General features: G+C 35.8%; 3 protein-coding genes and 1 long non-coding RNA gene across 4 annotated transcripts; 1 reads left to right on the top strand and 3 right to left on the bottom strand.

The window, feature by feature from the left end:
• Window positions 1–2241: 2241 nt before the first annotated feature.
• LOC105793524 (beta-1,4-xylosyltransferase IRX14) lies at window positions 2242–3252 on the bottom strand. The gene is made up of 2 exons (XM_012622425.2): window positions 3194–3252; window positions 2242–2836 (listed from the first exon to the last, which is right to left on the bottom strand). Exons 1-2 carry the CDS (start codon window positions 3250–3252, stop codon window positions 2242–2244), a joined length of 654 nt encoding a protein of 217 aa, XP_012477879.2.
• A 167-nt stretch (window positions 3253–3419) lies between these two features.
• Window positions 3420–4436, top strand: LOC105793081 (uncharacterized). The gene is made up of 3 exons (XM_012622017.1): window positions 3420–3893; window positions 4008–4148; window positions 4260–4436. Exons 1-3 carry the CDS (start codon window positions 3420–3422, stop codon window positions 4434–4436), a joined length of 792 nt encoding a protein of 263 aa, XP_012477471.1.
• On the bottom strand, window positions 4401–6596 carry LOC105793080 (beta-1,4-xylosyltransferase IRX14). Its single transcript, XM_052634497.1, has 2 exons — window positions 6578–6596; window positions 4401–5505 (listed from the first exon to the last, which is right to left on the bottom strand). Exons 1-2 carry the CDS (start codon window positions 6594–6596, stop codon window positions 4454–4456), a joined length of 1071 nt encoding a protein of 356 aa, XP_052490457.1. The 3' UTR covers window positions 4401–4453.
• A 2642-nt stretch (window positions 6597–9238) lies between these two features.
• Window positions 9239–10244, bottom strand: LOC128042898 (uncharacterized). The gene is made up of 2 exons (XR_008198426.1): window positions 10078–10244; window positions 9239–9803 (listed from the first exon to the last, which is right to left on the bottom strand). It is a non-coding gene; the product is annotated as an uncharacterized LOC128042898 (long non-coding RNA).
• Window positions 10245–12628: the final 2384 nt, after the last annotated feature.

Raw genomic sequence — 12628 nt, 5'->3', positions numbered from 1 at the left:
TATTATTTTAGTGTTTGTTGGCGGAAAGTTGAGAAGAACCAGTACCCCAACTTCTAAGTCCCTATGCTAATTTGGCCAGGTGGTTGGCACACGTTTCCCTCTCTTGCTAGAGAATCCTCCCTCATTTATGAACTTTAGACAATCTAAAATCAAGGTGCCAATTTGGTCGTCCTCAAATGGCCCAGCCAAGAAACGTACCACAAGTGAGCTTGGAGATGCCTAGATTTTTCGCAAGTTGTAGTCCTTCATTAACGCTCCAGAGTTCAGCTTGTACGCTATTTGATGTCCCTATTTTCAGCAAAAGACCCTTAACTCACTTGCCCCTTTCGTCACGTATTAATCCCCTCGTCGAAGCCAATCCGAATCAGGGTTTAACTCCCCCAGCCCCATCTTGTTTAAAATACAAACCTCGGAAGGTGGCTTTCTCTGTTGGACCCAACATGAAGAAACATTTGAGAACATTGCTAGAGAGATAGCATATTCTAATAGCTTGATTGCAAGTGACAATCTGCCATTAAAAACTTTGTCATTTCTACCGTTCCATGAACCCATATAGTAGTAAACAACATACCCCATGACACTTGAAAATGTAACACCACAGTCCCCCTGCAGTTTTGCATGGACCAATATCCTTGAAGGGGCTGAAAAAGGTTTTGTTGTCTGTTATCAACTCGTAGGCTCACCCAAATCTCCTTTCCTGTTACACAGCTCCTAAAAATATGCTCCACTGATCCCTTAACATGTTCACACAACTGGCAAGTAGCATTTGCACTCATTTATTAACGTGCACAAATCTCATTTGTATTCAAGCGGTCCAGGAAAGCGAGCCATATGAAGAAACAGATACTTCTGGGCATTTAAGATGCCAAATCCAACTAGTCCTCATATCCAAATTGGGACTAATCTCTTTCCCGATGAATATATAATAAGCTGAACCCACTGAAAAGTGATATTTACTCTCATAGCCCCAACAACAATTGCGATTCGAACCCAAATTATTCTTTGAAGAAAATTATTCTTTCAAGAAAATGAACACCTGGATGATAAATCACAACTCATAGTTCAAATGAACCCAAGTTGTTCAAGCTTTCAACAAGTTCCTTTTTTAAATCAAAGCGGCTCTTGCCTAAACATCATTGTTTTTACTAATAAATCGAATCATCATATCAATTAATCAATGCGATCTTGGCTCAATTGGAAAAAATGGAAGTATTAAGTACCCAAATTTAAGACTTGGCATGCACAATTATAGGTGTGGGTAGGGGTGAGCAAAATCCAATTCGATTCAAAAAATTCAATAAAAAATTCAGATTTTGAATTAAATAGTTCGAGTTATTTGAGTTAATCAAGTTATTCGGATCAACTCGAGTAAAAAATTAAGTTTTTCGATTTAACTCGAATATGAATTACACAATTCGAGTTATCCGAGAATCCGAATAAAAAAATACAAAACTACGTCGTTTTGATAAATGTTTACTTTTTTAAAAGTTAAAATTCAAAATACTACGTCGTTTTGATAAATATTTACACATTAAGTTAAAAGGCAAAATCATTATATTGTTCATGTAGTTAAATAATCTTGTACTTCGTCTACTAGTTAAATAATTGATCCATCTAAACATAACATTAAGTATAAATAATAGGATTCGTTAACTCGACTCGATTTGACACGAAATTTTTGACTCTATTCGATTCAATTCGAAAAAATTCAAATTGAGTTCAGTTGCTAAAATAGGATTTGTCAACTCGACTAACTCGAAAAATTTTTACTCGATTCGACTCGACTCTATCGAATACTCACCCCTATGTGTGGGTCTTCAAGTCCAACCGTATACTTTTTTTTTTAGAAAATGAAATGGAAATTTTTATTGTTTTTGAATTAAGACAGGTCTATAATTCCTACTAAAAGATTTTATGTATAAATTTGTAACCCAAAAGCATTTCAGTATACAAGCATCTCGCAAGGGCAGAGAGAAAGGCTTAGCTGACATTCCTCCTCACTGAAGCACAATATTGATCACCCCAACAAACTAAAGACCCAAAAAAACATAAAAGCAAAAAGAATAGAAAGAAATTGTAAAAATATTTGAAACTCTGGACAAACTCGAACTGAATTGCACGTAAAAACTGGATTTTCGTGAGAGGTGTTTCTCCATATTGACTGGTAACACCATCTACATTTTCCCCATATTTGGTCCAATCTCATGGTGCAGCAGTTCCATAGATTGCAGGGTAAAGATTTTAGTTTTGTTCAGAATGCCTTGTCGAAACTTGTGTGTCGGTTTTTGGTTCATTCTTTCTTTTACTTCGATGTTTTGATCTAGATGTCCTCTTTGTACTATGCTTCACTATTGGATCTTGAATGCCCATTACTGGTTTTTCATTAGCAGGGAGTTCCGGGGGAGCATCTGGCCATGGAGTGCGTTTTGATGAGACCGTGATCTCCGGAGGTGAGTCAATTATCCATATGGGAGGAAATTTGCTATCAGTACAAGCTTCAACCCGGAGCCACCAGAGCAAAACTTGACGATCGCAGTTTCCAAGTGGCTCCACCACCGAAGGGTCATTAACCAAACCCAAGGGACTCTCAATATCACCATTCAACATATCAATATCCTTAATCCATTTCGACTTATCTCTGCTATCTTTCCAAAGCAACCTAGAATTCAAAACAAACCCTGACCACTCCAACTTTCTCGGCAGCACAGTTGCCCGATCATCGATATAAACCGTACTTTTCCCAGCAAATGGCAATGTTTTAAAAGTATGCCATCCTGCCAACATATTTGAGGCGTTACAAGTAGGGCCTTGAACAGGCATTCTGTTGAGAGTTGGCCTGCAGTGCAACATGAAACCAGCAGCATGCAGCCATCGAGTTCAGTAGCTTTGCTTGGTGCGCAAGGATGAAACTGGACCGAATGAAGCAATCTGATTTGGTTATTTTGTTGTTATGTAATTTTGATTAGTTCAATTTTAACTATCTTACAAAGTTAGTAGGATTAAGTTAGTGATGGGATTTTGATGTAAAAGCTGGTATGTCAGCTTAGCCTTGTATTTGATTAAAGCTAGTATTAGTTTAACTTAAGTGGGAGCAGTTATGTCATTAAGTAATTGTCAATTATGTCAAAAATTATAACTCCAATATATATTTTCAAATTTTGAATGAAAAAGAAAGTTGTTCAGTTACATTTACTGTGCATTCAAGTTTTGTTCACTGCTTTGTTTTGTTTTGTTTTCTGCTTCGATCTTCATTGGTTCTGTTTTGAAAGTTTTGTTCAATGCATGCTGCCAATGTTCCAACAAATGGTATCATGAGCCCAAGTCTTTGAGGGGCCTTTGTCATTCTGTTGTTTTCAAACCAAAAGCAAAGTAAAGCATAAAACAGTTAAGATCGAAGCCTTTGAACTCAGACAAGCACAATGAGTTTCACTCCACCACCACCACCAGTGTTCACTGGAGAATACTATCACATCTGGATAGTTAAAATGAATACATACCTCCAGGCACACGATCTCTGGAGTGTGATCGAGAATGATGCTGAACCACCTTCATTGAGAGCCAATCCCACCATTGCTCAAATTAGGCAGCATTCTGAGGAGCGAGCCAAGAAGCACAAGGCTATAGCCTATCTGCAAAATGGAGTGTCTGATGTGATTTTCACTTGCATCATGGCCTGTGACTCACCAAAGCAGGCATGGGAGAAGCTGAAGGAGGAGTTCATGGGGACTGACAAAACAAGGCAGCAGCAAGTGATCAACCTCAGGAGAGATTTTGAGAATTTAAGGATGAAGGAGTCTGAGACCACCAAGCAGTACTCAGACAGAATAATGGCCATTGTCAACAGTATAAGGTTCCTTGGAGTAGACTTCACAGAGAGCAGAGTTGTTGAAAAGGTCATCACAACTCTCCCTAAGAAATTCGAGTAAAAAATCTCTTCACTTGAGGACTCGAGGAACTTATCAGCCATTTCATTATCTGAGCTAATAAACTCCCTGTATGCACTTGAGCAAATGAGGGCAAATAGGCAGGAAGAAAATCCTGAAGCTGCTTTCCAGGTTAAAGCTAGTGAGGGCTCGAGTATGAGTGTAAAAGGCAAAAAGCCTTGGCACAATAGGAGAGTCAAATCAGGAAGAGATGAAGCAAAAAATGTGTTTCCAACATGTGTTCACTGTAAGAAGACAACACACTCAGAAAAGTACTACTGGTATAGGCTAGACATCCAATTCAGGAAGCGCAAGTAGTTTGGTCATGTGGAGAAGGTGTGCAAGGGCAAGCCAAAAGAGGCTACTCAGCAACAGGCTAGACCTGCTGAGGATTTACAAACTCAGGAGGAGCATGTATTCATAGCAACCTGTTATGTTGGCACAACAAAAGCCAGGAGTGAATGGCTATTATCCCTCTATTTGGTCCAATCTCATGGTGCAGCAGTTCCATAGGTTGCAGGGTAAAGATTTTAGTTTTGTTCAGAATGCCTTGTCGAAACCTGTGTGTCGGTTTTTGGTTCAGGCTTTCTTTTACTTCGATGTTTTGATCTGGATGTCCTCTTTGTGCTATGCTTCACTATTGGATCTTGAATGCCCATTGTTGGTTTTTCATTAGCAGGGAGTTCCGGGGGAGCATCTCGCCATGGAGTGCGTTTTGATGAGACCGTGATCTCCAGAGGTGGGTCAATTATCCATATGGGAGGAAATTTACTATCAGCACGAGCTTCAACTCGAAGCCACCAGAGCAAAACTTGACGATCGCAGTTTCCAAGTGGCTCCACCACCGAAGGGTCATTAACCAAACCCAAGGGACTCTCAATATCACCATTCAACATATCAATATCCTTAATCCATTCCGACTTATCACTGCTATCTTTCCAAAGCAACCTAGAATTCAAAACAAACCCTGACCATTCCAACTTCTTCGGCAGCACAGTTGCTCGATCATCGATATAAACCGCACTTTTCCCAACAAATGGCAATGTTTTAAAAGTATGCCATCCTGCCAACATATCGGAGGCGTTACAAGCAGGGCATTGAATAGGCATTCTAGGATTCTCCTTTTCATCCTTTTTTCGATCCGCCATCTCATCAGTATTAACCGAATGAGTAAGCATTCCAACTGAAACAGCCCCGAACCATTTCACATTTTGGATCTCATCAAAAAGTTCCATACTAAACATATTGCTATCACCAGCAAACATAACAATTCCATCCGATTTCTTCTCTCTAATACTTCTTAGAGCACGAAGACGCATCTTGGACTCTAATTTATGTCGTTCTTCCCAGGAATTCGGCATCCGTTGATTGAATCCGACGTGGATAATTTTCAAGCTCGGTTTCGCAATAAGCGACGCCTTTTCATTGCTGACGCCACCAGCTTCCCCCACGATCCAAACCAGATCATAGGGAACCAGCATTAGCGAGTGCATCACACCAGTCAAATACAGCACTTGGAAAGTGCGTACATACGTCGAAGTGACCACTATAAATATCCTGGGATTCTTAGTCTGACCGTATACTTATTAATATTGTTCAGTGACAATTTCAATGGTTCATTTGTTAAATAAATGAATTTTATGTCAAAATTGAATCATTATAACAAATTAACTAATTTTTATTTTATGGAAATCAAACAAATTAACGATTCACTTGGTAAAGAACACACACTTTTCACCACGGGTCCTATTGATGTTCCTCACACTCGATTTTGATCTGATTCACCTGGATCCGATCCTTCAAACGATATTTACACACAAATTAACGGTTTGTATCATGATTTTGGAAAGTTTATCAAAGATTTGAGAAGATCGAAAAACTGATAATTAAACTTAAAATTATTGTGAAATGATGACATTACGGAAATACGATGTCTAACCATTGGAACAAATGCAATTACTAATTCTTGGCTAAGGTAACGATTGATAATGACGAAAAATCTAAACATCAATAGGAATTAAGCCTTATGAAATCTTTGATTAATTTACATATTCTGTTAATTTGGTCCTAATTCTAAAAATTACTGATGTTAACAACCCCCCTTATTATTCCTTAGATTGCATTTTAACTTCTTTATTTAAAAAGTGTAGATTAGCTCTTGTAAGTTAGTTAAGTGAGCATAACAATCCCTCATCCAAAATATGGTGTTTATATATAAGGTATAATAATAAATTTAGTTCTCAATCTTTACACATTTATTGTATTTGACCCCTACTCATTTATGAGAGATAAATTAGATTCTTTTAAACTAATAAGGCTAAAGAATAAAAAAGCCCTTAGTAACAATTCAAAAAAATCAATTAAACCCTTTTAAATTTTAAAAGTTATTAAAATTATAAACAAAATATAAACAAAATTCATAAAAATTTATTAAAATTTAAATTTTTATTAAAAAGTAACAATATTGACCCTATAAAAGAGTAGGGTCAAATTTGTTAAAAATCTTATAACCATTAGATTTTAATCGGTCGGTATTGTTATTTTTAATAAAATTTTTATAATTTATAAATTTTATAAATAAATTCATTTAGGATTTTTAACTAATTTTAAATTTTAAAAGGGCTTAATTGATTTTTTTAGCTTGTTACTAAGACCTTTACGATCAGCGTACATAGGAGTTATTTTGTTTAAGATCTCATGTTTAGGTTGTAGGGTTTTAAGGTTTCTTTATAATTAATTATTTTTAATTATATTTAAATAAAGTTATTTATATTTATTTATAAGCCCTCCTCATATTCTTATTCACTAATGGTGAATGAGATTTATGCACCAACAAAGGCATCGAATATGCTCCCATAAATTATTATATATTATAGATAAATAGTATTATAGTTTTTCAATCAAACCAAAATTAAATGAATTATAAAAGGTTAATATTTGATATATTGCGTAAAATATTTTAACTCGCAATTCATATTAAAATACTACCACATGCCTATTTTTCTTAATAATCATTTTTTATTTTTACCATACGGACAAGTGTCTTGCAACTTTGTTCGTGTAGTAGAAAAATTCACTAATAATGTAACCCTAAATTATTTGATACACTATTAATATATAGGGACAATGCCAAGAGACAAATAGAGGCATTAGCCCTAAAATAGAAAGGATTTCATGTTAATTCCATCAAAATATGAAATTATAAGTTAATATAATAGTTTAATTGCATTCTAACCCTCTAGTGTGATAAAATTTCAATTTATTTCCTTCAAAAATTATGAACCAATAAATTAATATAATTATTAAAATTCTTCTTTAATCCCTTAAAATTTATAACTTAATTTCAATCCCTTCAAATAAAATTTGTCATTTCCCCAACTAACAAAATTTTTAGACTTCTCAAACAACGTTAAAAAGGGTAACACTTAAGCTAATGAGTCATTGACATTTCTATCTAAGGCAAAGACCTTGAATCTTTGAGCATGTAGATTCGATTCCCTTTATTCACAATACAATGTGTGGTCTTCAATGTTAATTGATGAGCGTATCCTTTTGCAGGAATCATGGGGAATTGGCAGGGGAAAATCTGGGGACTTAAATGATAAATATGTCAATTGGGTTTTAAAGGCGAAAGTTGGGGAGATTAAGGATGTTGGAAAGGAATGGCGGCATGGTGGAGAAGCAAATAACGGAAAAGAAAAAGGCAAAGAAAACCCTAAGGGTAAAGGAAAAGGGCCAATTTTGGTTAGTGGGCCAAAACATAATAATGGCATACTAAAACAGTCCAACAAAATAGGCGGGGTCTTCTGTTGGGCTGAATGTTAACCCCTATGATGATAGATAAAAAATGGGGCTAATTTTAATTAATAAGGAAGTGGGTCAGTTTAATTTTCAAGCGATGGGTCCATCTTTAAACGAGAGGATAGATGTTGCAGTAAAATTTCCTTCCAAAACAGGTACTTCACAAAAAGTAAGGGCAAATGCTCCCAATTTTTAAATTTGCAAACTAAAATGGAGGGAAATTTTAGGCAAAGGCTAGATGATGAGGAAGGAAACGGAATGGGTGATAACATGGGCCAAGAACTGACAAAACTGTCGGAAAGTGAGCAGCCTTCAGTGTCAGTGGTGGGGGCAATAGAAGATATTATACAAGGGCTGAATCATGAGGTTGGGGAAGATATGGCGATGACGGGGAATGTTGTCGATGTTGAGGGCTCAGAGGATGAATTTTTAGTGGATTCGGAGGTTGCATGATTTCAATGGTAAAAGTAGATTTCTTCAATAAAAAATTTATCTGATAATGGTGGATTTTATTTTTTATTTTATATTTTCAAACTGTCAGGGGTGTGGACACCCCTATTTTCACAATTTTTTAAAGGAGTATAGAAGCGAGTTTTCTCTAGATTTTTTTGCTTTGTTTGAAACTCGAATTAGTGATCTTAATGGCCAATGCTCCCGAGTTTCAGATTCGCAAAATAAAATGGGAGAAAATTTTGGGCAAAGGCCAGATGATGAGGCAAGAAGTGGGATGGGTGATAACATGGGCCAATAGCTGATGAACATGTTAGAAAGTGAGCAACGTTCAGTGTCAATGGTGGGGGAAATAGAAGATATTATACAAGGGTTGAATTGTGAGGTTGAGGAAGATATGGCGATGATGGGGAATGTTGTCGATGTTGAGGGCTCAGAGGATGAATTTCTAGTGGATGCAAAGGCTGCATGATTTTAATGGTAAAAGTATATTTCTTCATTTTTTTTATCTAATGATGGTGGATTTCAATTTTTTCTTTTTTATTTTCAAACTATCAGGGGTGTGGACACCCTCATTTTCACAATTTTTTAAAGGAGTATAGAAGAGAGTTTTCTCCAAATTTTTTTCCTTTGTTTGAAACTCGAATTAGTGATCTTAAGGTAGATTCGGTGCGAAGTTGGATTTTGAGTATTATTTAGTTAAAGCTTCAGGCTTTGCAAGGGGTATATGGTTATTGTGGAATGAGTGCACTCAGATGGAGATTTTGAAAGTTGATCCTCAATTTGTTCATATGTGAATCCATGATGATAGAAATCCATACCCGTTTCTTTGCACTACAATTTATGCAAGTCCATAACGAAGCACAAGGGTTCAATTGTAGGATAAGTTGGACCAGATTGCCACTGAAGTGAAGGAGTCATGAATGATTGCAGGTGATTTTAATGTCATCATGTGCGAGGAAGGAAGACAGGGCGATTTTGAACCTAGTCGAGTAGGGTGTAATCGTTTCAGGTCTTTTTTCTCCTAACATGGACATCTCGATTTAGGACTTCAGGGACCAATGTTCACATGGAATAAGAGAAATTTATTTGAAAGATTGGGTCGATCTATTTGCAATGAGTATCGGTAGGAATTTGCATCTAACACAACTATGCGACACCTACACAAGTTGAAGTCTAACCATCAGCCACTGTTGATCTCGACGCATCCAGAGAGGTCAGTGGAAAGAGTCCAATCCTTTCGTTTTCTTTCTAGTTGGTTGACGCACCCTAAGTTCTGAGATGTTATGTTAAAATCTTGGCGTAACTGTAATAGGTCATTTTTGCCTGGGCCTAAACCAAAAAACTACCCAATTTCCAAAATAACTAAACAGTCCAAAAAAATAAATTACAAGCCCAAAAATAAAAATAAAAAACCCTAAGGCCCAACAGCCCAAAACACTTAACATTTTCATAAAGAAAAAAGGGCAGAAACCCTAATGTGTTGCAGCCCCTGCTGCTCCCATGTGCGCCGCTCCTCCTCGAGCGCACCGCCTGCACCTTGTCCCGAGGCCTACCTGACCCCATCTGCTACCTTGCACCAAAACTGCAAAAAGCTAGAATCTTCGCCTCCGTTGACTTCGCCAATACCTGCAAACAAGGGAAAAAAGGAGACAGACACAGAACTAGCAATAGAAACAGTAGCAGAACGAAAGCAAATTGTAAAAAAACAGTAAATATAACATATACATTCGGCTATAAAAAGGCCTAATCAATGTACTACCAGAGGGACATACACATTCGAAAATAAAAACAGAAAGCAACACTTTAAGGTGGTTCTCTCATTTTATTTTTTTATTTTATCATTTTTTTCTTTTTTTCATTTTGAAATATAATAAAACGAAACAAAGAGGAGGCTTTTTACCTTTATCGCTGTCATCAGAGCGTATTCGGTTTCCCGACCGCCGTCTACGGTGGAGCCGACGCCGATGACTGGCAGTTGACACGGCGGCCGACGACCGGAGCTAGGCCGAATTCTGGGGGGCTTTGAGAGAGAGTGAGTGAATTTAGAAAGGGTTTTGCAATTTTTGTAAGAGTGGTATAAATGATTTTTTTGGCAAGAATCTGACTTTTATAGTTGGTCTAAACGGCGCCATTTTGAAGGTTGTCCTTAGAGGCCAAAACGACGTCGTTTTGGCCTCTGACCCATGATCCGACCCTTCTGCCCATATGATTCGCTTGTTTCTACGGTGAAAGGGAGCTATTTACGCATGCGATCCTTCCACTTTTCCAACGCTTTGCAATTTAGTCATGTTCTTTTGTTCTTTCTTTTAATTTTACCACATAATTTTTTCTTTGTTTCAATTTGGTCCATATTTAAACTGCGCGTTTTGGAGGACAAGGGAAAATTCCCCATTTGGTCCTTCCCTCTTATTCGCGCGATGTAATTTGGTCCTTCACCCTATTTTCATTCTCAGTTTTTACCCAAAATTTCGTTTTGATTTTAAGTTAATCCTTTTTGTTATTATTGTTTTTATATTATTAAACTGATTAATTTAATTTAATATTTATTTCTTTTTCTTTTTTTATTTACTTAATTTTTTTTAATAGACTTGTTTTATTTTTTTATTACCCTTATTCTTATCATTTTATTATTTATTTATTTATTTCTATCTTTTTATACTTTGAAAATTAGGATAACCATCGTTGTTGTTGTTATTATTATTATTATTTTTTTTTTAATTTTTATTATTTTATCATTATCACTTTTAATTTGTTCTATTTAATATTTTCATTCTTTTATTCATTTTCTTATTTTCAATTTTTTAAAAACTTTATTAGTTTTTATTTGTTTATTTAGTTTTTATAATTAGTTTTTTATTTATTTATCTTATCTTTATTCTTGCTCGTATTATTGTTATTTATATTAACACATTTGTTATTAGTCCGTTGTGCGTACTAGCACCGTAATATATTTTTACATTTTACTATAAAATCGTGTTACATTAATCTTCACCCGATACATAAAATTTCATTTTTTTTAAATAAGCAATATTACATACTTTAAAATTCGAAAGGTCGTTCCCTAATTTACGGGATTTCGATTTTCTTGATAAATCCAAATAAACGAACGTTTTTAAAGCAATTTTTTTAAATAATCTCAGGAATTAAGAAAAATCGTGTTCTAACTTACGGAATACGATTCCTTCCTAAAACCGAAAGGATCAAATGCATTTTTGTAAGTAAATTTCTTGGTGTTTATTCTCGTATTGGGAATTCAAGACATTGTGTCTTAACTTACGGGACGTAATTCTCTGTCTCGATTAACGTAAAATATGCCCTTTTCTCGAAAATTTTTAATATTTTAACAAAAGGGTCGTATTTTTAATCCCTTCAAAGTTTTTAATTTTCGACACTAAGACACTAATTAATCAACTAGGCACCAATTTTGGGCATTATGAGGGTGCTAATCCATTCTCGCACGTAACCAACTCCTGAACCTATTTTTCTGAATTTCATAGACCAAAAGCATTGTTTTAATAAATCCAAACCGTTTATTAAAAACAAACGTTTTACGAGGTGACCCGATCACAGCTCATCAAAAAAAGATTGGTGGCGACTCCTATATTCGTTTTCGTTTTCAAAATTAAAGTCGACTCCTTTTACAAAAAAAATAGTTTCGACAGCTTGGCGACTCCGCAGGGGAATAAAAATAAGAGAGTCAAGCCACGTGTTGATTACTTTTTGTGTTTTTGTCGAAAATTGAAAACTTGGTTTAAATTTACGATCATTTTGTTGCATTTCATCCGTTTTTGTTACGATCATTTTGGTTTGAATTTTTGATATGTTTCTACACATTGCATTACATGATCGTTTGGTTATACCCTTTTTAAGTGAACTACTCCTTCGTGAGGTTTTCACCTCCGCATGGGATAGTGAATCGCTTTCGGGATATATCCGTACATATGTCTCCGTGAGATTTTCATCTTCGCATGGCCATATGTATCCCACTATAATGGGTGAGGATCGAGGAATCTGCCAGTTCGAGTACATTTACTTTAGAATCGAACCTTATATAATGAGCCCTAAGAGAACCGCACCGAACCCCTAGTGGTCATCCAAATAGGTGCTCTTTTTGTTATTTATGTTTTTGTACTAACGTGTTTTCTTTTGTTTTGGTTATGATTGCATTGCATTTTCCTCATAGAATAAAGGTGTTGATTCACGTTCAATTGCTAAATAAAGATCTGGTCATGGAAAATGGATTTCTTGATAAAGTGGAAGACAATATGGTCCGAGAAAATGTAACGAGGGAAAGGTAATAGTCTGATGAATGAACATCCGACTTTGCTTCGTTGCCCGTAGATTCAAACTGACATAGATTATTCGAGAGTCGTTAACATCTCAAATTTTTTAAAAAAGCTAACGAGCCTCACGAGGATGAGTGAACAATGGGACGCGACTTAGATCAAGAA

The sequence above is a fragment of the Gossypium raimondii genome, chromosome 8 (assembly GCF_025698545.1).
Source record: "Gossypium raimondii isolate GPD5lz chromosome 8, ASM2569854v1, whole genome shotgun sequence".
Lineage (NCBI taxonomy): Eukaryota > Viridiplantae > Streptophyta > Magnoliopsida > Malvales > Malvaceae > Gossypium > Gossypium raimondii.
Note: the sequence above shows the minus strand (reverse complement) of the source record. Positions and strands in the feature narration are given on the sequence as shown.